This window comes from Leptodactylus fuscus, chromosome 10 (assembly GCF_031893055.1).
Source record: "Leptodactylus fuscus isolate aLepFus1 chromosome 10, aLepFus1.hap2, whole genome shotgun sequence".
Taxonomy (NCBI): Eukaryota; Metazoa; Chordata; class Amphibia; order Anura; family Leptodactylidae; genus Leptodactylus; species Leptodactylus fuscus.
The window spans coordinates 31,946,233-31,973,488 of NC_134274.1; the positions used below are offsets into that span (position 1 = coordinate 31,946,233).

At 41.6% G+C, this 27,256-nt stretch overlaps 1 protein-coding gene across 2 annotated transcripts in view; it reads left to right on the forward strand.

The window, feature by feature from the left end:
- The first annotated feature begins 592 nt into the window (after positions 1-592).
- The window catches only part of PAPSS2 (3'-phosphoadenosine 5'-phosphosulfate synthase 2), a 43,345-nt gene continuing 16,681 nt past the window's right edge, over positions 593-27,256 (forward strand). For both annotated transcript variants that reach the window (XM_075257514.1, XM_075257515.1), the window contains exons 1-4: positions 593-726; positions 25,951-26,068; positions 26,339-26,574; positions 27,031-27,169. In XM_075257514.1, the coding sequence (XP_075113615.1) occupies positions 715-726; positions 25,951-26,068; positions 26,339-26,574; positions 27,031-27,169 (505 nt within the window). In that variant the 5' untranslated portion in view covers positions 593-714. The remainder of the gene's footprint in view (positions 727-25,950; positions 26,069-26,338; positions 26,575-27,030; positions 27,170-27,256) is intronic.

Consider the following 27,256-nt stretch of genomic DNA (forward strand, 5'->3'; position numbering starts at 1 on the left):
GAAATCTTTAAGTGTCAGAGTTTAAGACAGAACTCCAAAGCTTTCCTTTATACCCCCAAAATGATAAAGTTACAGAACTTGTCTTGTAGCGAGTGCAGGAACCTATTATTTCAGCGTTGCTTTGTGCCAGTTCCATAGCCCTGCGGAGGGAGCTATTCTACACTTTTACACCTAGATCCATTGTACATTTGCTCGGTATAATACACGGTTATTATAGTCAGCGACGTGTCTTGGATGTGTCTTTACTTGGGGGTCAGTAAAGTCTTCCTTGTCCCGCAGCAGATAGCACAGCCTGGTTATCCTGGGCAGTAGGAGAAAGGGCAGATCGAAGATGACCCTTGTTACCCTGACACTCCTGATAGCAGGATCCTAGGAAGTTTAGGCAGAGTTCTGTGAGTTGTGAGGCTGCTTACTACAGAGGAGGGAGGTTACCTCCATAGTAAGAGGAGGCCCCACTGAGGAGGCTACTCCACCCCGCCCTGTGCTTGCTGTCCCCTTGTCAGTGCCTCCAGCCAGCCTGCCCTGCAAGGGTTAATCCAGGGGCGGGCAAGTGAGGAAGAGGGAGGGAGGCGAAAGGTTGGTCCAGGGACTTTGCTACGTGTCTCCCTCTCCTTTTATACCTCCTTGCTCAGCTCCTGGAGCTCAGTCTTCTCCTGCAGCTCTGCTCCTGGCTCCTTCCTCTCCTGCACTCACAGCAGCCCTGCTCCTGCCATCATGTCCAAGACGGTAGGAACTTTCTCAGCTCTTATTCTGGAGCCCCAGCTCTTCCTGACTCCTGAATGGCAGCTGCCTTACTGGATCTTATGATCTGGAGGCAGGTCCTGACTATTTCTCTTCTGATTGATGCTTCATTTTACTGCTCTGGAATTATATTCCTGAAGCTGACACATTAGTCTCCATCAAAGAGGTTCTACAGCAGCTGCTGCTTTTATTTCTTGTATGTCTTGTAGTAGAAAAGTTTTTTATTCCCATCTAAAAAAAAAAAATGAAACTAATGCTGTTTTTTATCTAAAATATTAACTCTTCCTCTCCGGTCATTTTTAGGAAAGCTGGGTGACAACCAATATGATCACTATAGACGGCTGTCACTCAGCGCTCCTATATGCTAAATCTACTTCTATGTTTATACAGTTCTTCTACCCCTTGTCACTAATTAGACTTTCCATTCAGAATTCTACAAAAGCTGGGTGACAACCAATATGATCACCATAGATGGTAGTCACTCAACTATGGGCAAAATCTGCCTCTATGTTTTTATATTTATTGTCCCCTTTGTCAATACTTAAATAGATTTGCCATTCAGGACTCTAGGAAAGCTTTACTGTTTAGCAATTATAATCCTGTAGCTTTAAATCTGAAGGTATAATGCTGACCAGTGATTGACACTCCATCAAAGAGGTTCTGCAGCAGCAGCTGATTTTATTCCTGTTTTGTAATATTAAACAGCGCTTCTATCTAAAATGAAGATAATGCTGTTGTATATCTAAAGAATTAACTCTTCCTTTCTAGCTTGGTCTGGTCAGTCATTGTGATAATTTTTAGGAAAGCTGGGTGACAACCAATAGGACCGCCATAGATGGTTATCACTCAGCTCTCCTATATGCTAAAGATACTTATACGTTCATACATTTCTTATGCTCCTTGTTACTACTTAGACTTGCCATTCTGGACCCTAGGAAAGCTGAGTGACAATCCATGTTGGAGCTGTCAGTTGTTGCCAATTTTGAAAAACAAGAAATTACTAAACTTTACAGAAAAGGGCCGATTATATTTATTGAGATTATTGATAGATGTAATGAAAGGGATTGCCACATTGCTGTACTTCGCTCTCGACAGTCTCATAGTAAATACAGATAGGAGTAAATGGGGCGTCCTCTCATGAATGGTGGCCCATTGGTTACAGAGGTGCAGATTTCTTAAATTCTGTAGTCCCTTTTCGTGATGATGGCATGCGGCACCAGCTGTCACTTTATGCTCACGTTCCATACGTTTCAATAGGTCGTCTACTCTACGACCATTGAATGTTGCAGTTGACTGTAAGATTGGTGCCATTTGTCACTATTGTGCGATTATCGCACTCTGACAGTTTCCATTGGCTAGTGGCATCAGCATTTGTTTGCCATAGAAATTTTAGATTTATTAAAATGGGCTAAAAGCAAAACCAAAAAAGCAACCAATCACATCTTAGATTTCATTCTGCAGAAAAATGAAAGCCGCGCTGTGATTGGTTGCTATGGGCAGCTGAGGCTGTCCCAATGACTATGGACCTCTGCTGTGGAGCGGGGTCATAGATAGGACTCTTATAAATTGAATTTTGTTCCCTATAGCTAGTTGCTCTTTTCCCTTTCTTCATTGAAAAAAAAAAACCCATATAAAATCAGGACTAAATGGAAGATAAATGATCCATTGTGCACGAGTTATCCTAGGGATCTGTTTACAATGGCTAGTTACCATTGCAGTTATCTTGTTTGCAACTATTGTAGCAATACATTTAGAATAGATAGAATCTTCAGCATTCAATGGTCTTTTCTGCATCATTGTATCTTGGACTACACAACACACAATGCTTGGCTGGTGTAACCTCTGTGCTAGGCCGGGCTCACATCTGCATTCGGGTTTCCATTTAGGAAATCGTCTTGGGGACCCCCAAACAGAAACCTGTACGCATAAAAGGAGACTATAATGGGGTCCATGTGGAAACCACACAGACTCCATTATAGTCTATGGAGTCCACGGATTTCCCAGGTAACCGCTTTTTATGCATATAGGTTTCCATTCCAGGGTTCACCAAGCAAATTTACCAGAACAGAAACCCGAATGCAGATGCGAACTGAACCTTAATGAAGTACATGCGCTGACTAGCTGACTAGCAGCGCCTCTCTATAGTATAGTGCAGACGACATGTTTTATACTCCTTTTTACCAGTGCCAGGATGCGTTGCTCCTTCTGACACCAGGTGGGCGCAACTCCATGATACTTTTTGGCTGCTCTAACAGTATATAGGCAGTAGGAGGCTGCTTTAGGGTGACAGTGGGCCTCACACTGCACACTCCACCAGCATCCCTTAACCCGCAAGAGGTAACAACCGTAAGAAAAATAATTTAAGAAGAAAAGATATAAAAATGTATTCTCTTGCATTCCTCTACTAACACACAACTTCATAGGGGCTAGTCACTGATCAGGGTGCGTTCACACGATGTAACGTGTAGCGTGATCTGGCACGTATACAGCGTGTTAGAGTTTGAGCGCTCAAAAAGATCCCATTGAGTTCAATGGGATCTTTTTGAGCGCTCAAACTCTGACACGCCGTATACATGCCAGATCACGCTACACGTTACATCAAGGTGGAATTTACTAATTTACTATCTTAAGGAGCAAAAGGATTTTACTGATCCTTATCTCCTCTGATATGTGCCATAGGGGAGAGTTGGGAGGTCCACATTCACATTACATAATGCACATTATACAGTATGGTAATCTACTTATACATGCATATTGTGTATGACTAGCTTTAGATCCTCCCTGGTGGCTTGTAATGCCATAGTGTGTACAGGTATCTTATGTCTGTGGTCTGCAGACCTTCTGTAGCCCAGTGAATGACTGGCCCATTGTTTTTTGTTGATTCAGCGTTAGTTTTTCCCATTTACGCTCAATCCTAGAGGAATAACATTTGTCCGTCTGCAGGATACAATGGGGGCCATTCAGCGGCTTGCAGATCCGTCTACATGTTCAATAGGTTCCTTTGAATTCATTTGATCAGTTATAGAAATAAGGTAATATAGTGGAGTTCATAGCAACCAAACCAACTGCAGCTTTCAGGATGGTCGGTGGTCATGCACTTTAGAGCGTTTGCCCATATGTCCATATACAAAGTTGAATTAGGGTTAGTTTATGAGAGAAAACCTCAAATAATGGGGCAGATTTACTAAGACTGACATTTTGTATACCACTGAATGGTGCAGGCTCGGGCCAGAATGGAGATTTACACTACATAGGAGCCGAGTTGTCCCCAACCTGCCGCTCTCCATCCGCATTCACACAATGTAGATAGCAAGGCCTGGAACGGGGACGGAGGCCTTGCACCAAATACGTGCCACAATTTATTATAGATGGAGATAACATCCTTGACGTTCATGAAATACAATAAAATGCTTGGCAGTCATAATTTCTGTATCATTGAAGATCACTTGTATAGAGATGACAAGATGACCTGTGCTGTGCGTGTCAGCAGAATACAGGCTGTACTTTACAGCAGCCCATACTCAGCCTAATTCAGAGCATTTCTATCTGTGCACTTTGTATTGCACTTTATAGTCATGCAGTTGAATATAAGATATTGTTCAATGTTATCTGTCATCTATGGTGACATCCGTAAGACAACTGCACAGGAAGCCTGCTAGGCCATTATCTCCACTCCATGATCATAGGCTAAGCAGTAATCTTAAGTACTGATAAGCTCCTTAATATATCTGTATATTTCTTACATACATGTAGAAGAACCCATCATTGTTCAATAAATGTTATTGACTTAAGATATAGAAGTCCCTAAACAGTCCAGAGCAGTAAAGCAGTCACTGAGCAGGAATGTCCAGCACATCTGTTCTAAGTGTCTCCAGAGCAAACGTCTTAACCCATTCCTTGTTCTTGGGATTGACATATTCCGCACATACAGACTTGTGACTCAGGCACTAATTCACATTAATGTCTCTACTTTGTAGCCGAAATGTACAGATTTATGTGCAGGTTAGTAAATATGGCTTAGTATACCATAAGGATTTCCATGACGCTCCCTTTAAATGTGGGGTATTCACTTAACAAGGCATCACGGGAAGTTTCACATTCCAAGTCCAGACCTTCCAAATCTGTTAGCAAAATGCAGAACTGCCCACATTTCTAACCGGTGGCTATCCCTTCCAATTCCCCCATACACCTGCATTCTCGGCCAAGTGTGCATGCATTTTCAATGAGGAGGGGGAAATATGTTCCTATCAGACTCCCCCTTTGGGAGCAAAGGACCTTGCTTGTTGAAATTGTACATGCTGATCCTTCTTTTTCCTAAGTGCTGAATGTAAAGCGTTTGGACATCCTCTGCAAGTCCCACTGAAATTGCCCCAACTTTCCTCTAATGAGTATGAGCGCTTATAGGGAGCCTGTCAGCAGAAACCAGCATGCCAACTGTATATATCGCTATATGGTACAAGTTCAAGCACCGAGTCAATGTGTCAGTCACTATCAAGTCAATTGTCAAGGTTAGAAAATCCATCTAGATGCCTTAGAGCAAGGATGAGCCATACGTGGTGTACTGAGTGGAGAACGTGTATCATAGTGATGTCAGGCCTCATTTATTCACACTTCTTCTTATATTCCTGTCTGGAATAAAAAAAATTTCATTAAATTTCCTCCAAAGTGTGGCAAACTGTGGAGTCTTTAGGCCAAACCACTGACTCAGACTCCTATTTTTCTACCGCCTGATTGTCTCCGATTCCTGCCCCAACCCTGACTCCTTCACTGCCAATGGTTAGTCCAAAAAGGTTAGATGGTAATGACCATCTAATTATAAAAAAAAAAAAAAAAAAAAAGCAATTTATTCCTTTGAACGTATATATATATACAACAAACTAACTTCACCCAACATTGGTTCTGACTGACTACAAGACTACAACGTCAACTCCATGGTTGTATGCTGTAGTAATGGAAGGACAGGTCCTGCACACAGTACTTTTTCTTCTGTCAGAAAAGCAAAAAAAATTAAATAAAATTTATATATATATATATATATATATATATATATATATATATATATAATCAGAAGTTTTCTTCAGTATTGTTTTTTACATTGGTGGTTCTTCCTGCTTCTGTCTTGTAATGTCCGCTGCTCTCATCCTGTGACAAGTAACTGCAACAGACACTAAATAATGGTAGTGTGAACCCACCATTCCCAAAATTTGACATGCCTGATGCCTTTTTTTCCCCTGATATGCTCAGAATGAACACGGACTGGATGTCTAATACACATTAGATGGTCATGATGAAATTGGTGTGTATGGCTGCCAACCTGTATTCATAGCCAAAATAGTCTTGTGAGGTATCAAACCAACACCATGTGATGTAGGAAACCATACTATAGCATAGACATGGTATTAATACAGTCTTTGATAACAAAGGAGCTCTGTTGGTCTTGCATCTAGATCATCATTGTAGTCTGAATGGCATATTGGGCTGTCACTGTGGTCACCTATGGGCATATTGGATGATCAATTCCCTGTATAACATTATCCGATCCCATATGCAGACTATATTGTAAGGCAAATCCATCATCTGTTGAGCACACACCCTGACTTCTTACTGAGTGTTTTTATGTCAATGATTCACCTCCCTGTCTGGGTCAGTTTAACCACAATAACAGAGACATAGTATATATAGCCTGTAAGGGTCGGGGCATGCTGGGAGCGCCGCACATCGCAGACCGTAGCCCTAGTAATATCGCCATATTGTACAATCTACATTTACTCAATGTGAGGAATCAAGAATGTTATACTGTAGAAAGCAAGTGGGCCAGAAGCAGCAATATGTCGTCTTTCAGGCCACCTTGGTGTGTACAGGGATGTATTAGACTATACATGCCCTGCTAAGGATTATCAGTAAAGAACACGCAAATAAGTAGAAAGCCATAGGACATTATATTATGGCTTCTAAAGTCAACTACGTCCATTTCAGGTTGATCTATTTGTCTTTTGATGCTTTTCATTATTTCGGTTCTGTTCCGTCGGGGTCATGGTCTTTACTTGTAGTAGCTGATAAGATAAGATGGGTCACTGGTGCATTATAGTTTGTTTTCAGAAGTTCAAGGCTATCCCTTTATGATGATGCCCATACATTTTAATAAGTGTTGGCTTACATGTCCCTAGCTGGTCGCTATTAACTCTTAATATGCTTTGTCACATATTTGACATGGAAAAAGAGAAGGTCAAAAGGGATACTTAAAGAGGACCTTTCACCATATCTGGGCACAGGCAGTGTTATATACTGCCAGAAAGCTGACAGTGCGCTGAATTCAGCGCACTGTCGGCTTTCCCGATCCGTGCCCGGTGTAAAGCGCTATCGGTCCCGGTACCGTAGCGCTTTACAGTCAGAAGGGCGTTTCTGACCATTAGCCAGAGACGTCCTTCTGCCTCGCGGCGCCAATCGCGCTGTGCTGTGGAGCGGGGAGGAACTCCCCCCTCCCGCTCCTGATAATGCTAGTCTACGGACAAGCTGTGTGAGCAGAGGGAGGGGGCGTTCCTCCCCGCTCCACAGCACAGCGCGATTGGCGCCGCGAGGCAGAAGGACGTCTCTGGCTAATGGTCAGAAACGCCCTTCTGACCATAGAAGAGCTACGGTACCGGGCCGTAAGCTCTTCACACCGGGCACAGATCGGGAAAGCCGACAGTGCGCTGAATTCAGCGCACTGTCAGCTTTCTGGCAGTATATAGAACTGCCTGTGCCCGGATATGGTGAAAGGTCCTCTTTAAGGAGAAGTCACCTCGTGGCCTACAGCGATTTATTAGACTGCTAAGAATTTTGGGTAAGGAATATGGAATTAAGTCCTCAATGGTGCTCTAGAGCCACCTTTTGGAAGGTAGTTTCCTGAGGATCAATGCCAGGTTTTCCTGAAACCTAGTGACATAATAAAGTCAAGCCACAATATCTCCTCAAAAAGGAAGAGGGACCGAGATTATGCCACTAGTATTCAGGGAAAACCGGCATTGATCTATAAGGAGTTACCCTCCAAAAGGTGGCTCTACAGCAAGTTCCCTTTTCCACCAAGAAGGACTTGTTTCCATATCTCTTTCCCAAACATTTATTGAGGAATACATTCCTGTTATTCAACTAGATCAAGTTATAGCTGAAATTGTTCATGACATCACTTTCTGCACAAGTAAATGGCAGCTATGAAGCAGATACATGCAGTGTGACTTGACCGCCTTACTTTTTATAGTACATACATATTCATATGTTCACTCTATAGTCACATCCACCAGGTGTCCATGTGTGTCTATTAACAGGAACGGTTATGAAACCTTTACGACCATAAACCTAAGTTTGGAACGCGCGCCTTAGATCAACAGCAATTGCATAGTTAGTACAACTCTGGAAGTAAGATGTAATATATAGGATATATTTTATATCTAGGATACTGATCTGTCATTTACTCAGAGCCGGTAAAATGACACGTTGTGGACGCTCTATAAAAGGGGACATTGAGTCTAGGTGGGTCTGTGTGAGATTGGACAGTATTCGCCACTGTCTCATATAAAGGATCTTTGTAACGTCATATTTGGTGGTGAAGACAGGCAGGGGCAAAATACACAGAAGGCACTTACTGAGGAGGATTAAAGAAGTACAACATGGATGTCTGAGCTGATGGAGATTATAGGTGTAAAGTTACTGAAAGGCCAGGGTTACACATTGACCAGATGTACCAGCCTAGATACTTGTGGCACATGCACATATACACATGCAATGCATTATGTGTCTAATAAATGTGATTTATAACTTTCTCCCATAGACTAACCTACACTGTGTTTCTTTAATAAATAGAGATTTCAGTGACTATATTATTGGCCATCCAATTGCTGGGAATCCAACTTCACCTAAGGCTTAGTTCACACGTGAAAAAAGCCTAGCTGATTTTGTCACTGATTTTTCAGCGGCGCTTTTTTTGGACACTGTTTTTTTGCATTGGATGCTGTTTTTGACACTGTTTTTGACGCTTTTTCAGTCACTGTTTTTTTTTTTAAGCTTTTTTTTTGCATTACAAAAAAGTACATGATAAAAAAAACCGCTAGTGGTTTCAGTCGCTGTTTTTGCCAAAACAGCTGCAAAAATAAGCGACCAAAAACTGCTAGCGGTTTTTTCAGTGCCCCATAGACTCCTATTCATTTTTTCAGGCGTTAAACGCCTGAAGAAAGGTCATGTTGCTTCTTTTTCTGCTAGCAAAAAAAGCTAGCAATAAAAAAAGCTAGCAGAAAAAAAGCCCGTATTATAGTCCCAGAAGATCCCAATGATCTCTGTTAGGGCTAGTTCACACGGGGACATGGACGCTGATTTTGACAGCAGATTTTGCGGCCAAATCAGCGTCCATACAATGTCCACACTATGTGAACTGCTCCCGCCGCGACCATCGTGGTCGCGGCATTCACCTCCGCTGTCGGCTCAAATGAATGAGCCGACATGGAGGGCGCTGCGGCTTCCGCCCGAAAGATAGGTCATGTCGCTTCTTTTTCTGCTAGCTCGCTAGCAGAAAAAAAAAAGCGAGCAGTTCACATAGGGATACATTGTATGGACGCTGATTTGGCCACGAAATCCGCTGTCAAAATCAGCGTCCATGTCCCCTTGTGAACTAGCCCTTAGGGGGTAAAAGGGATGGTGATACATATCCATAGGCACCACCTATAGGAAGGACGCAGAGATACGGGAATACCAACAAGTGCGGGCAGTGCCTTTATTGGCGCTGTCTAACACACTGAACAAGTTGTCTGAAGGGAGTCTGAAGAATTTTCTAATAAAAAATACAAATGGAAGATGCACAAATAAAAAAAAAAAAAAAAAAAAAAATACCCAGAACTTCCTCCATTCATCTTCTTTTTCCATTGGTTCTGTTTTATATTAGAATTAAAACAGACATGTTAAAAAAAAAAAAAAAAAAAAAACAAAAAAAAAAACACCTTCCTTGTCCCAGTTTCTCAGCCATGTCCGTCCCATGCTCCTCATTTCTCTCTGTCTGGCTGCAGCAGGAGCCTTCCCCCCCCCCCCCCCTGTCCGGTCTGAAGTAGAACAGAACATTGTGAAGTCCAATCCCTGCCATCAACCAGAGATGATCAGCAGGAGATTAACAAATGGAAATGGAAACTATATTTCTTGTTCAATTTAATCATACACCGTATTTCTAAAGGTATAGATTTTTATTAAAGGGATTGTCTAGGGTTAAGGTTTCTATGACCTGTCCTTAGGATAAATACCTGATCAGCTGTATGGAGCCACTTCCGATGTCCATCCTATATATAATACAGGGCTAGAAGCTTCATCCCCTGTATAGGAGGCGGGCAGTGTCAATGTAGCTCAGCTCCCATTGGGGTAAGTGGGTGCACAGTTCACATGACAGCTTCCTGCTGCTATACAGGGGCTTTCTGCTTCCGGCTCTGTAGTGTATATAGCATGGACACTGGAAGCAGCTCCGTAATTCTGTTCGGTTCGAGGCTCGGTGTCAGCCCCCCACCAATCCTGTGAATAGGTCATCAAACCTTTAACCCTGAACTCTTAATGCAGGAATTTTTCTATGGATTATAAGACGTCTGCTGAACAGACTTCCATCGCTTCCTATCTTTTGACTTATCGCTACACATGGCTTTGGTTTCAGTATTATTAACATGTTTAGTAGAACTTCAGGTCTGCGCTCCACAACTAGACTTATTTCCATGATGTCCGATACAGTGGAGCAATTTGTACGTAATAGGAAGCAGCTTTATTATGTTGCAGTTTGGCTTTGGCCTGAAAGGAACCACATGGATTCAAAGTCTACGGACTAGTCATGAAAGGTGTCTTACGGTATCATGTAAGTCATAAAGATAGTTCTGTTGTATTTGTTTAGTTTTGAGCATTCCTTCCTTATTCTAAGATATATCATCCTATAAATACCAAGGATTGCAGAAGAATTCAGGTTGGCTGTATGTAGTCATGGAAGGTTTCTAATAGTGCCACATAATAATAAACGATTATCAAGATATTAAAACATAATATAAATTCCAAGAGATTTCACAATATCTTAGGTTGTCTGCACTCTCCGATAGACCTTAGGTGTCACAATAGTTGACGTCTTTGTATATTCATGGATTGACCAATCAACACTCTATTAAAACCAACATACCCCCACCCAAGGAAATGCCTTTATCTACTGTGTATATAGAGGAAAGACACCTGAACACACGCCCTACTACGGCACTTGCAGTTGAACATGAGTTTAGTTAAGGTCAGTCTCTTACTACCATTACAGGCTTGTACAACGTACATTGGTTTCCTATAAACATGGCCATATTTAGATTTATAGACCATTAAAAGTTAAATATTTTTGAAAACAAATTAAAATTTTGCAGAATTTTAAAGCTTTTCTCTAACCATCTTAGTGGTGTCAGTCTTTTGTCTTGATTGTTGCCAATGGATAGGGCCATGAATGCAGGAACGTTCTATGGTCTGGCACTTGTCAAACTCAACTATGACCCGGTTCACATCTGCGTTTGGGTTTCCATTTGGGGAGTCCACCCGAACGGAAACCTATCCAAATAAAAAAAAGCAGTTACCCAAGGAAACCCACCGACCCCATAGCCTATAATGAGGTCCGTGTGGTTTCCACTAAGTTTCCGCACAAAAAATAGGGAGAGAAAAGTGCTGCTTGGAGGATTGGGAAACCAAATGGTCTGAATACAGATGAGAACTGGGCCTTATTGTGGGCAGGTTATCAGTCAAGGACAGTAAATGCACAAGAATGAAATCATGGCTGGGTTTCAGATTATAGAAAATCCTGCATTAGTGGTTATATCCATTGGGAATTGATCAAGACTACAGACTGTCACCTCTAAGTCTTAAGTTCCGTTGGAGACTCTGCCAAAGAAACTGCCAGAGAAAAGTCCTGCATGGAGAACTTTTCTCTCCTCGACTTTAAATATGAACATGGTGGACCTCATTATAGTCTATGGGCTCCATGAGCAATCGCGGTTTTATCGCTCAGGTTCTTTATCATGGTCACTTGTTGGCTTCATGGTTAAGAAAATCTCTTGGCATGGAGCCCAACAGAAGCACATGATGGTCCTCACACACTGTTCAATTCTTACTCTAGTTTCTGCTCCTTTAGCCATATCTTACATGGTTTATTTCTGTCTTCAGAGGTTTTACGTAAACCATGTTTATACATCCAGTGATCATGGATCTGCATAACACAATAGACTTGATGATCTTCTCTTTTTTGCCCCTAATTTAGGCTGATTTGACCCTCGTTCTCCCGATTTCTGTTCCTTTTTTTATCCATTTACATACATATGGTTAAAAATCCAGAAGAATCATGAACTTCCACTACCCTCCATGTGATTTTGTGTTTACTAGATAGATTGGCGTGTTTTACTATTTATAATGGTTAGTTATCGTGAGCTTACGTAACCCCTTGTCCCATTCGGACTTGTGGACTTGTAATCTATTTTTCATGAAACTTTTGCTTGTTGTTCTCAAACAAGCTTTGCTTACTAAGGAAACTCTCTTTATGTGATCTTTTGCTTTATATTTGTTTTATGGATTGATTATAAATTTCTGATAACTCAGTAATTCCCTAATATCAGGTTATTGGGGCAGTAGCGTATAGTAGCTTTAGGAAACCTCCACCTCTACTGCAGGACATTAGATTATATTTGACATCAGTTTACGGGGGGTAGCCCAGCCATGTAAAAATTTTGAAAACCTGTAAAAATTTCTGAAATATACGTACCTTGGCTACAACTCCTATTCTGCTTCATTGCTCCCTCTGATCTGTATTCTAACTTCTAGCGATGTCATGTGACTGCTGTAGCCAATCGCAGGCTTTAGCGATGACAGAGGTCACCGCCATTGCCCGAGTGTCTCTGCAGAGGTCACATGTTCATGTTGGGACATTATTGGGGACCAAGATCGTCTAGTGGAGGGTCGGGAAGCCACTCAATGGGGGACCAGTAAAGTAAATATTACTTATTTTAGAACATTTTCAGTGGTTTCCAAAAACAATATGGCTGGACAAACCTTTGAAGGGAGTCTATCACCAGAACCCAGCGGACAGATTGATTCAGGTGACCCTAACCTAACAGTTTTCACCTTGTGAATTGGCTCCTCTGTTCCCAGTTTATCACCTTTTTTGTCAATATGCAAATGAATTCTTTGGAGCAATGAGGGCGTTGCCACTTACCTCTGTGGAGCGATGGCAATGACCTCATTGCTCCAAAAAAGCACATTTGCATATTGACAAAATGGTGATCTCTCAGCCACGGAGGCCACAATTCACAAGGGAGAAGCACTAAGGTGACCTTAACCTATCTGCAGGCTGATATACTGGTGAATCCCTTTAAGCAATTTTTTCCAAAGTTTTTGGAAAGTAGCCACAAATTGGACCTTCACTTTAAGAAACTATTTATAGGATCCGAAATCTAGATGGCCTGCAATTGCTAGATGTTCTTCAGATCTCCATGACCTCAACAGTAGAAGAACCTTAAGTTTGTGTTCATAGAGCGTTTATGGCGAGTCAAAAGTAAACCTACACTTTATGGTGGTGGATAGATTTAGAAATGAAAGGATAACACTACACTATAAAACTGTAGCGCCTTGTGGTAGAGACCAGCAGGAGGTTTGGTGAGGATAGTCTACATCGTGTCACTGGGGTACACAACATGGTTTGTTTCCATGGACACAGAGCCATTGAATTTTTTACTGAAAGGCAAATGTCCAGCGTCTCTTCTGGGTTGTCTATCAGGGAGCCACTTCATAAAGCAATGCTCAGGTTTACAGTGAAGCCTTCACATTGCACTTACATAAAGGTCCTTTCAGTTTTCACTCTGCAAGGCTTCTGCAGACTTGGAGCCGAGCCAAGCGATCGCCTTATGAATAGGTCTGTTTGTTGTGTAGATTTTCTTGTTGTCCGGCCCACTCCTCTGAAAATTAGACTTTACTCGCATTAATAGGTGGTACAGAGTTCTAAACCATTGCCAGTGACTGTGCATAGAGCGGACGGCAGAATGGAATAGCCTAGGGAATGATTATCGCAAGGCGATCACATTTTTGTCATATAAAAGTCTAAAAAATTGCTAAAATATATTGGAGGCAAAATGAATATAAATGGTTAAGTGATAAGGTGACCAAGCTGACGATTTGTACATGTAAATGACTTGGTTGGGGAACGGGCATGAGATGGTTTTGTAATGCTTACTTTCCAAGGACAAATATTTGCTTCACAGTTCTGGATCAACTGGATATCAAGTAGAATGTTGACTATCTGCAAGTAAAATGGCAACTCTGACATTGTAAGACTCTGCTGAAACTAGAAAACATATATCGTCATATAGGTTACTATCACTTAGTATCACATTGTAGAAGTGTGAGGATGTGACTGAGCATGAGGACAGTGATGGCCAACTTTTTAGAGACCAAACGCCCAAACTGCAACCTATTACCCACCCAACATGGATATTTAACAGTAATACTGTGCAGATCCACAGTTACAGACCCGCAAAATACGGTTAGGTGAATGGCGCACCGGATCGGTTTTATAGTGATCGTCAATGTTATTACAGCCTGTACTAATATCACATGTCTGCTATAAAACAAATACTGTGTGATTACATATATAATGAATACAATCAGTGATCCCCCACACAGTACAATTTGCTCAATAGTGATCCCCCACACAGTACAATCTGTTTGACAAATGGGTGCACACAGAGGGCTCCAAGTGCCACCTCTGGCATGTGTGCCATAGGTTTGCAACCACAGCTCTAGGACCTATTCCATGGAAGTCAATTATCTGCTAGTATGTTGGACATTGGACATAGTTGACAGAATGTTTAATAGTAACACTTTGGGTTCCTATGAGTCGTAAAATGTATTCACATTGCTATATTACAGCTCAATCTTGAAAGCAGTGAATGGAGCCCTTACTGGCTATGGAAGTCTCTGCTCCAGGAAGTGACGCTGGTGGATTCATTAAATAAGTTCAGGGGACCTGGATACCTTTCTTGAAAATAAAAATATTACAGGTTATGGACTCTAGATTATAAGGACACTTTGAGCCAGATTGGAGTCGGGAAGGAATCTTTTCCCCCCTGAAATGGGGCAATTGGCATGAGCCTCATGGTTTTTTTTTTTGCCTTCCTCTGGATCAACACTGTAGGGGATTGTAGGGTTATAAGTTGGACTGATGTCTTCATCCAACCTCATCTACTATGTAACTATGTACTGTACATCCTCCTCTGATCTAAACCCAGACAGATTCAATGGTAAAATAAATAAATAAATAAATAAAGACGTAGCATTGGTCATTGGATTCCATAATTATGAAGGTATTCTTACCTAGAAGCATTCTTTCTTGAGGAAAATATTTAATATATCCAGCACCCGATCACTCCTGTATGGCGGCGTGGCCCCGTGTGCATACTTTGCTGCATGCATGAGGTCTTACCAATATGTTTATACATGTGGCATCAATGCCATAAAATATTGTTGATTCTCCAGGCTTAAAATCCACCATTTCTTGCTAACACGGTGGGATTTTCTAAAACAGGCACACCAGTTTTCTGGTGCACAGTGGCAGATTTTTGGTGTATGGCCCTAGGCATCAAAAAATGCACACTTAGATTTCCAACGTGCTTGCCACTTTTTAGAAAGGTGTGGAGATGATGGTAGGCCAGGTGGAGATGCCTTGGTCTCATGCCAGAAAATTATAGTTATACCCAAAATCCATGACAGTCCCCGACTGATGTAGATTTCAATTTTGGTACATGGAACGTTGCAAGATGTTCCAAGAATTTTTCATTTTTTTGTAAAAGATGTCCAAGGACCCCAGATGTGTAAGAACAAATATTTTGTCCTACTTTTCCAGGGGAAATCTCTCCATAACAGTCTTAATAAATTCCCCCATTGTCTGCATAGTGCGTGTCCACATAATGTTACATAAAATTAGATATCAGTTCGGCAAACTTTGGATGGGAAAATTCTTGCTATTTTTACCTGGATGCCATATGTTCCATAGGTCACAATATAACTTGATTGTATGAGTACAAAGGGTGGAAGCCATAGATAACTATCTGACTTAAACACCTGCTAGAAGGTAGTCCTCGGCTTATGATGTCAAAGTATGCAATTCGATATCTTGTCTACCACAGTCCCCCGTTTCCCAGTCCCTTTTACCTCCGCCAAGTCATCATATGCTTATGTTATTGGAGAGGAGACCTGCACATTAAGGTGACATGTTTAGTAGCCTCATACCTTTACTATTAATGTAAGGTGAGCTGCGTCTCAGCAAGGTGTGAGTTAATTCTTCTGAGTTCCCTTTCCTTCCTCAGAATTCTCCAGACATGAATTGGTGGTCGGCGGCCAGCAGGATTGTAGAGTAAATGTTTATTTCCTCCAGGGGACAGGCAGGGAAGGAGCTCACACAGAGCACTGACCTAACTTATATGAGTAATATGGAGACAAGTCCTGCTTGTTCTGCTCACAGTAAATTCATTGAGCCAGTTTTGCCACATCACCAGCTTATGTCACTAGGAGTATACCGTGGTTTCAATGCCCCGCTGATGGAAATCCCAGTGATCATTGGTAATCTTCCAGGTAACGTTGTTACAAGTGTTCAGGTTTACTGCAGCGCCACCACAGGTGAATTTTAGCAGGACATGGGTTCATTTGAAATCAGGGTTGTCTGTGTAATGCATGGATGTGCTGGGTCCTCCAGGGACAGAGAATTACTTTACGTAGTTGCTACAAGATGCAGACCTCAAATATAAATCTGTCTTATAAACCAGACAACCCCTCGGAGCTGTGCTTTACAGGCTTTAGATTATAGTTTTCGGACATTAAAAAAAACTACAGGGAATCAGATAGGCTTGTGAAAGAAAGAAACATCTCAGCTCGATAAGGTCCCTCCATTCCAGTGTTTGGCTGAGCAATGACCTGAACAAGAGGCTGGGTTCACATCGTCACAGAAACCACCCAAAATTGGTGGAGGACTCGCACGGAGGACTTTCTCTGTGATTTTCAGTTTTAAATTGGTGGACTTTATTATAATCAAATGGGTCAGGGGGTTTCCATATGTAGCTGCTGTTGTAGGGGTGCAGCTCTCAGTCAGGGAACCTGAATGATGGAGAGATAGTGTGAACCTAGCAGAAGCGTGACACTCTCTTCTAGCCTGAAAGGGACCATAAGCCCCACAGGCTGAACCCCAACTGCTTAGGTCCTGTTCACATCAACATTCGGGTTTTCGTCCGCTTGGGAACCCCCAAATGGAAACCTATAGGCATTAAAAAGCGGTTACTGAAGAAACCACATGGACCCCATTATAGTATGGTTTCCATATGAAACATGCAGAAAGGAAAGTACTGCAAGCACATTTTTCTCTCCACGTTTTGTGCGGAAACCACACAAATCCCATTAATGCCAGGTAACCGCTTTTCTATGCGTATAGATTTCCATTCGGTGGGTCACCAAACGGAATCCCAAACGTGGATGTGAACCAGGCCTCGGCCCCAAAAGGAGATTCGTTAAATAAGTGAGTTAGTTTTCTTCTCCCTTAGGTTGGGGCCCCACATAGCATAAATGCCGCGGTTCGGCCGCAGCAGAAACTTTGTAGTAACAACCACAGCATTTTGCAGTCCTTGCAAATTGAGTCCCATCCACACATTGCAGAAAAATATGCACAGTGGAAATGCTGCGAATTCCAAAACCGTTGCCTTTTGCAAAACTGCAGCATGTCAATTATATCTACGGAAATGCCGGCAGTTTTCCTATAGATATAATTGAAGTAGAAAGTCTGCAGATGAAAACTCTGCTAACTTTCTGTGAAAAGCGTTGCGGCGAAAGAAAACGCTACGTGGGGCCTCGGCGATATTTTTTAGAATGTTATAAAAGTAACCTATACTGATCTGTCCTGTCTCCCGTCAGTCATTCAGGTGACCTCCACAGCCATTCACTGGCCTAAGCCTAGAAGATATTGGATGGATGGGTGGTTTTTTTTTTTTTATTTGATGCAATTGCCTACTCTTAAGCGGAGACCCCACTGACCAGCAAGATGTAAAATGTTCCAATAATAAGCCATTGGCGCACGTATACTGTATATTATGTGTTCTATATACACAACTTATACAGTATATAGATATTCAATTTATGGAACTCCTAAGAATCCAAGATGAAAACCGCTCTATAGGTAACCTGAATATACAGTAACCAGGCAGTCATGTACTGAAGCATCCGGCGAGGAGTTACTGTATACATAGATGAAGCAGTTAGATATACAGATATCCATCTACTAAATATAATAAGAAAATATTTAGCGTGACATAGAACACGTCAGACTACTCTACGCTATGGCCAGGTGTACGCAGTCCTGTTTTCATACGCATGAACAAGGTATACATAATAAGAGAATGCATGTGTGAACCTTGGCTTAGAAAGGGGATGGGATTGTTTTACAAAGAAACTTTGTAAGCGATTGACTGACATTGAATAGAAGCCTTACAGAAGCGCAGCGTTATGCTATACAATGCAATAGATCCACCCAAATGCTAATAATGTCACAAGCGGTGTATTATGAGGGTGTTGTACAGGATCTCATTACACTATTGTGCATGGCGTTCTGTTCTTATATTACTATGCATTGATGTATGTTCAGTCAATGCTTGTTCTGGAGGTTCTTGTACCCCACATATGTCGGGTTCTATATGTGATGGCTATTTAAAGGTGTTGTCTCTGCTAGAGAATTTTATTGCAAGTTTTACCTGTAAGATAAACGGAGGGCCCCTTCACACGGAGTATACGCTTGCTGATTCTGAATGTGAACACGTTCCGAATCAGCGGCGTTAAAACAGATCCCATTGCTTTCTAAGAGAGCCGGCATACGTGCGCTCCCCCATAGAAATGAATAGGCTGCTTTTTTTCCCTATTGCTTTCAATGTGATACGCGCGCAGAATCTGCTTAACGTCGGCGGAGAGAAAGGACCTCTTCTCTCCTCTGGTTTCTGTATAAACCCATTGGAAACCCAGTGATCCCCATTACAGTCTATGGGATCCGCAGGTTTCCACATGTACCAACTTTTTTTTTTTTTTTAAGCGGACAGACTCCATCTTTCGGATGCCCATTTGGCTATGAAGGACGGTCACCCGAATACTAGTGTGAACTTAGTGTAAGTTATATTCACCTTCCAGATCTCTAAAATAAACAAATAAATAAAATGATAAAAAGAAAATCTCTAAAAACAAAAAAAAATTACAATAAAATAAAAATCTGTAAAATAGGGCCTGGTTCACATCTGCATTCAGGTTTCAGTTCGGGGAGTCTGCTTCGGGACCCCTGAATGGAAACCTAATACACACAAAAAAAAAAAAAAAAAAAAAAAAAGTTACCTTAGGAAACCCACAGACCCCATAGACTATAATGGGGTCCATGTGGTTTCCGCATGAACAATGTAGAGAGAAAAGTTCTGCTTGCCTTTTTCATGCGGAGAGAGGACCGCAATGACCCGAACGGAGATGTGAACCGGGCCTAAACTTGTCTTATTCACCTTCCATTCTCTCTATCCTGTCCTCCTGCAATGATGTTTGGCTATGGTCAGGTGACCATTGCCCATAGAAATCTGCACTAAGGTTACCGCACTGTTCACATTAGCTTCTCAGAATCTCATAGCTGGAGGCAGAGATTATGAATCTTCTATATCCCCGACCATCACCAAACTGGTTCAGCGATATCACTTTACTCTGAACCTGTTCTTCTGGGAAAGCACAGGAACGCCACAAGACGTAACACTTCGTGGTCAGTAGAAATGTACATTTTCTTTAATTTGGGGGAGGATGGGTAATTTATACATATAATCTACCTTAATCCTAACCTGGGTTCGTATAATGTATGATTGTGCTTTATAAACTAGAAAAAAAGAACTGCAAGTAAAGGCCGGGTCTAGTGTTTCTAGTCTTACACAAAGAACAATGAGGGAGTTAGCGGGAATAAACCGAGTATCTGGTAACATTTGGAAATCGCTGAAATCTAGATTCTCCCTGGTGGCCGATGGCCATGTATACCTTTCTTGTTTAACCTCTCCATGGCTGGAAACATGCACTACTACAAATGCGTAAAGACTTGTTTTACCATAGATTATATATTATGTGGCTACAGGGCATATACTGCCATAGTCCTAGAGATTCAGCAGAGTTCATCCTGTTGTGGTGGATTAGTCAAGATGATTGGGAAACTGCACTAGTCTTGCTCAATAAGTAAAGCTTGCATTTTGGCAATCTGTCCCTGTAACGCTGCAGTTGTAAATCATATTTTGCCAAGTCATTGCTTTGTGTAGTTTGCTGATTATGTCAGATATTTTTATTGTGGGTGTTTACAGAGAAATTGATGCCAGGTCCATAAAGATGGCGGCTGCTCTGCTGTAAAGCAGTCACCATAGCTACCACCGGTCTCCGCTGTAATTTACAGCGGAGACCCGTATGATCATGGGCATTGTTGAGTGTGACATCCCCTCCTTCCCCTTAAAGTAGCACAACTGTCTGCCATAGCTACTGTACCAGGTCTCTGATCACAGGAATTGTTGAGTGTGACATCCACTTCCCCCATCCCAAAGTATTACAATAGCTTGGGGCCGGGCTGTGGAAGAACACCCCCCCCCCCCCCGCACCCCCAAACCAGCCCAACTGTCCCCACCCCATGCCTTATGAATGTTCCCAGGCCTGTCATATGAATATTACTATTGCAGGTGGTCTTTAACCAGCCTCAATAGTAATGTAGAGAATCTCCCAGTTGTATTGCAGTCTATGGGATGATTCCAGGTTCAAGCCCCCTGGACACAGGCAGACAGGCTCTCTGAACCTGAACAACAGATACCCAAGCACTAGTATGAACCTAGTGTACCTCTGGTTATAAAGAGTGTCCTTTGAGGAATATAATATATATACACACACACACACACACACACTTATATACTGTATAGTATATATAATATGTATGTTGAAATGTAACAGAGTATCATATATTTACCCAGTACGTAGAAAAAAAAAACAAAAAAAAAAAACAACCTTTGCAGGGTCAAGTATATCCAGGGACAGATCTATAAAGCCTTGAACTGACCACAGAGATCAAGGGCAGCTAGTGTCTTACGTAAATCTACTTGCTTTCACCTTGCAACTTTGGACTGACCATCAGACGTGTTCGCTTTCAGCAGAATGCTGAGATTTCACCTTTTCAGTCCTTGGGTTTTGGACTGAAAAAAAGAGAAATAGATAGCGTGCAGAAATCCAAAATGATACATTTTATTACACAACGCCTCGTAGGATCAGCTTTGCAATATACACATGGCCCTGGTGCCGAGGTCACAAGGGAAGGGTATATACACACACACACACACACGTGTTTGGGAAAATAAACAGCCCACATCAATAGGGATTATAACTCTGAATTGTATACAGCTGAGGCCACATACCTAGAGTTACTGACAGCCATGCGCAGCCGCTTGTTACTGAAGAACCAATTGATGCCCATAATAAATGGGTTTCTAGACTTATGATAGACAAGAGTGGTGTGTAATATAAGATTTATTTGTTCTGATCACTTATGTGCATTATAATAGAAGAGGAACCACCAGAGCCCACCAAAGTACTAGACAATCCTCCAGTGGGTCCATGTTCTGACATCAAAATGTGCCCCAAATTCCAGCAATGACACCGCTATTTATACTTGCTTTTGGAGCCACTCACTTGCCACTAGGGTCTTTTTCTTATAGGTTCAGATCTATAAATTTGTTCTGTGTGTGCCAATAAAAGGAGACAATATGATCTGTATATCAGAGAGTTTGCAAAGTGTTTACCAAGCTGAAATGTTCTAGGGCAGGGGTAGGCAACCTTCAGAACTACAACTCCCAGCATGCATACTATCTCTGCTGTACTTGGAACTCCTATGGAAGTGAAAGGAGCATGTTGGGAGTTGTAGTTTTACAGCAGCTGGAGAGCCGAAAGTTGTTAGGATATCATGTAAGAATATGGGGTAACTAGTAGTGAAAGTGTATCAATGTTGCAGTCAGGTATGGTAGTACTGGTGGGCCCTTGTCCATGTATTTGGGGTGCCATACTGTATTTTAGTGAGTCTGTACATAAGATGTGAAGGTACTGCTGTACATCAAAGAGAACATGTCACCATTGGTATATTAGAACATACAGAACACCTCTAGGTTTTTATTTGATAAAGGTTACTATAGTATCACTCAGATCACGAAAGAGGACACATGACAAAGGTTGCCCAAGTGCAATGGTCAAAGTCCTCCAGGTAGAGGTTAGGGGAGTTTTTGTGAAGCTGTTTACAAGGACATTGACTCCTGTACGTAGATGGACTATGCAGCCTTCACTATAAGGGAACTATATTATACCTTGATCATAAAATTCATTGAACTCCTGGTCTTTATGGTGTAGGTCAAGGTGACTTGGAATATTGTAATATTTCTTTGTCACTGCTGTGCTGAAATGCAAATGGCAATGTCAGCAAATGTTAGTCGTAGCTTTTAGAAATGGAAACACTATTTTACAAACCGCTGAACGGGCATCCTCTGTCTATATAATTGGAGTCACATCTTCATGGAAGCTCATATACACCATTGTATAGGATAGCATAGATTTATTATGCCAGGGGTCTCAAACACACAGGCCCGGCCCATACACGGCCCCTTGAGGACATCATCTTCAGCCTACTCCTCGGTTCTGCTGATTGGCAGAACCAGAGAGAAAAGGAGCCTAGTTCTAAAACTTTCAGATTTTTTAGGCCTGCAAGCCCAGAGTGTCTTGAGTATATACCGGTACTTACCTCTCTGCTCCCCTGCACCTTCTGCTCTATTCCACTGCTCCAGGAACAATGGGAGCAGTAAGGTAAGCACTGACTGGGGGCCATTAAACTGTATGGAGCCAGTATTAGGGGACATGAAAACATATGGGAGACATTCAACGTTCTAGGGCTGCTGCTGGATACAATTGAGTAGATCAGCAGACTGCTTATAAAATAGGATAATCCTTTAATAGTCCCACAATGGGGAAATTTCAGTGATACAGTTTCATGGATGGTACAGTAGTATAGTTATGGTCACCTTAACTCACATATGCAGCAGGTAAAAAGGACTTTTGCACTACTTCTTGTATACTTATCGATAAGGAAGCCACAAGGGATAGAAAGTCCCCTATGACTTCTTTATCTTTTTACGAGTCTCTGGGGTGACTGTCATGACCTTGTCATAATGTCACTAACCTTTTAGTGTTGTCAGCTATTATCTCCTATCCTCCATGAAGATCTCCTCCATATTTTCACGCTATCTTGATACATTTTTACTCGCTGGGTTCAATGAACTTCATAGATTATCCTTATGATTTGATGTTTATGAAGGTCAAAGTTAGTCTTGTAAACCATATGTAATATATTGTGAACTAGCGGTCATTGATCTGTATATTGTAAGTGTTTAGACTGGAATTTGTACTGATGTATAATGGTAAAGCAATGGTAACAGATGGGAGATGCTGCTATGAATGGGAGATACATACTACTGACGTGTATAACCGAATAAACGTGTTGTAAGTTCTCAGCCCATAGGCAAACACTGCTGGCTTTATTTACTTGGTTTTGGTATTAAGCACATTTACCACACCTAGACCTGAGCCCTTTAAGATGATCTGACATTTACAGTGCCATTTTGTAGGCCTCCCATGGTTCTAGGGTAAGCACAGTGGAGGTTAATAACCCTAATTAGCTTAGATATACCTGATTTATCCACGTAAGGGGAATAACAGTATAGCACATGACCATATCGCCATTTGCGACAGTATTTGGCGCAAGTGATGTTTTTAACAGGGCTGTAGAGTTAGAGTCAGGACCAATTTTAGTAGAGTCCGAGTTGGAGTTGGGAAAACAGTTACCCACTGACTCCAGTAACCAACGTAATAGAACCTGGTTACATATTGTGTTTTACAATGACCTGGGTAGTTGACTTCTATTGACCTTGGCCATGAGGTTTCCTTCCAAGGATGTTGACATTTTCTATTATTTTCTTACATTACACTTCAAGGAGTAATAATTATATGCCGTGTCAATCCTATTAATATTATAAATGTGAAAGTTTGTGGATTTGTGAGTTTTGGATGTTCGGATGTTTGTTCCTCAATCACGCAAAAACCGCTCCACCGATTTGGCTGAAATTTTCCACAAACATAGTTAATACACCCGATTGCGCAATAGGCTACTTTTCGTCACAATAGCGCACATACGTTTGTGCCAGGACCCCCACAAAACCCAAACTCACACCACCATCTCTGCAATCTCACACAGTTTGGACCATAGCAAGCCACAAAATTCATATTGCCCTCTACAGCCTCGCCCCTAACCCCACACAATCACATATACATATACTTTACCACTTTGCCCCTCACCTTAACAATACTCCAGGAGGTGCTCTTTAACGCTCCGGAGCAGCCATGTTTGCCGACCCCCACCGCTCTGACAATCCGCGACACCACCCACCCATGTCAATACCCCTAGGCGGTCTAATAAATGCAAAAAAAAAAAAGTTATAAAAAAAAAATATAAAAACAAATAAAAAGGATTAAAAATTCAAATCACCCCCCTTTCCCTAGAACACATATAAAAGTAGTTAAAAACTGTGAAACACATACATGTTAGGTATCCCCGCGTCCGAAATCGCCCGCTCTACAAAGCTATACAAATATTTTTCCTGTTCGGTAAACGCCGTAGCAGGAAAAATGGTCAAAAGTGCCAAACCGCCGTTTTTTCACTGTTTTGATTCTGATACAAATTTGAATAAAAAGTGATCAAAGCAATAACATTTCCTGAAGATGGTAGAACTACAAAGTACACCCAGTCCCGCAAAAAAAGACGCCCTATGCATCCCCGTACACGCACGTATAAAAAAGTTACGGCTGTCAGAATATGGCGACTTTTCAAAAAAATTTTTTTTACCACAGTTTTGCCTTTTTTTAAGGGGTCAAAATGTAAATAAAACCATATAAATTTGGTATCCCCGGAATCGTAACGAAACACAGAATACAGGGGCATGTCATTTTGGTTGCACAGTGAACGCCGTAAAACCAAAGCCCGTAAGAAAGTCGCAGAAATGCATTTTTTCTTGAAATCCACCCCATTCTGAATTTTTTTTCCCTGCTTCCCAGTACATTATATAGAATAAATAATGGCGGCATCATGAAGAAAAATTTGTCCCAGGAAAAATTAAGACCTCATATGACTCGGAGCGGAGAAATAAAAAAGTTATGGGGTTTAGAAGGAGGGGAGTCGAAAACAAAAAACCAAAATCAAAAAATACCATCGGCGGGAAAGGGTTAACTTCAAATCCCTCTGTCCCAAAGTCACTATGTAAAGTTTATACCAACACCGTATAGCAGCTCAAATACAAATTAACTTCAACACAAAAGTCTCATGTATTCTCTGAATTACAGCAAAAACAAGATACAAAGTTACATTTCATATCCCATCCCTTATACACAGTACGAAAACCTTACCCACGCCTGTATATACCCACTGCTACAATCACCGCAGACGAAGTCGCGGGTACCAGCTAGTATATAAAATATGTCAATCTATGAGACAACTACTCAAAATGACAGCGATAATGGACTTCTAGAGGGTTGGTCTTTACAAAGGACCAAAATGGATCAGATATAAGGAGATTTAATCTCCAATGTAGCTCAGAGGAGGTCTTCTTAAAGAGTTGGATATCGGAGACGTATCATTCTCCGCAGTTTACCTTTTCAGTTCAAGTTGTTCTTTTGAGTTCTTTGTCCCTTTGCCCCATAAACTTTGGTTTAGTAGTAAAAAGTGTCCACGGTATTCCAGTTACATATAGGCCATTGTCTGCTCAGGTCACTGAACTCTTATAAACCATGACTGTACTATTACAGTGTCTTTTTATAGCCTCTATTGTACGTTACTGATCGGGTGACCTATGTACTGTCTTACATATGACATCCATTACGTTGTGTATACATGCGGTAGATTTGGTGTAGTATCTCTCTTACCTCCGTGTAAAACTGTGACTCAATCACCATAAGTCAGTATTATAGTATAAGTACGCCGTGACTATTTTAGTGAAACTAATATAAGTAGTTGATATATAATGGACATTTCTTATTTTTATACAGGGTCAGTTCCAGAAGGCCACGAATGTTGTTTACCAGTCTCACCATGTGAGCAGAAACAAGAGAGGCCAAGTTGTCGGTACCAGAGGAGGCTTCCGTGGCTGCACTGTGTGGTTAACAGGTATGATACACTTGCCTATTTGTAGGGGGCCAGACCTTGCCCAGGACTGGCAAACTGGGGTCCATTTGGTGGATGGTGCAAGTATTAATGTGGACACAGCTAATGAAATGAACTAGAGTTTTGTTGCAGCATCGAGCATAATAGTCACAGCCTTATAAAGGTACAATCAGGATATAGATGCAACACTGGAATCCACATGTATATAGATGGGCATAGAGAAACTGAATACTTTTATTATTTATACAATCTTTATAATTTCCTTAATCTAAGGTTTGTCGGGAGCCGGAAAGACAACGCTAGGGTTTGCCCTGGAAGAATACCTGGTCTCTCATGCTATTCCCTGCTACTCACTTGATGGCGACAACATCCGTCATGGGCTGAACAAAAACCTGGGCTTCTCTTCAGAGGATCGGGAGGAGAACATTCGCCGTATTGCAGAAGTGGCTAAGCTGTTTGCTGATGCCGGCCTGGTTTGCATCACTAGCTTCATTTCTCCGTATACCAAGGTAATCTATATATAGTGCTGAAACTAAAATATGGAAGTGTCTAGAAAATGTCTATAGCTTCATTTTGCATGGAAATGGGTTGTAACACAAGTTATTTATCCTCTATCCTTTGGATAGAAGGTCAATTGTTTATCATGGGGGGTCCAATAGCGGAGACCCCAAATGATCCTTAGAACAGGGGTGTTGCATAGAGAATGTAGAGGTGGGAGAGCTGGAAGTAACTGCAGTACAGCACCCAATGTTCCCACTAAAATAGATAGACAGGGAGCCGGTCTATGGTCACCATCATATTCTCAATGGGAGAAAAACACCTGGGATCATTGGAGGGGTCAGGATACAGACATATATGCTATATATTGTATGGGAAAGACAAGTAAAGCCTATAACAGGCATGTGAATACTAGTGGGATTTTCATCCATAATACATTCCATGATGAGCCTGTTTTATCTCAATAGGATCGTGAAGAAGCTCGTAAAATACACGACAAAGCAGGACTGCCATTTTTCGAGATATTTGTGGATGCTCCATTAAACATCTGTGAAAGCAGAGATGTGAAGGGATTGTACAAGAAAGCCAGGGCTGGAGAAATCAAAGGTAAACTCCAGGAACTTTGACAACTTGTAGTTCCAGTTTTATAAGACTTCACCTTCCCTTACTCCATAGACTCAGGAATACAGGCAA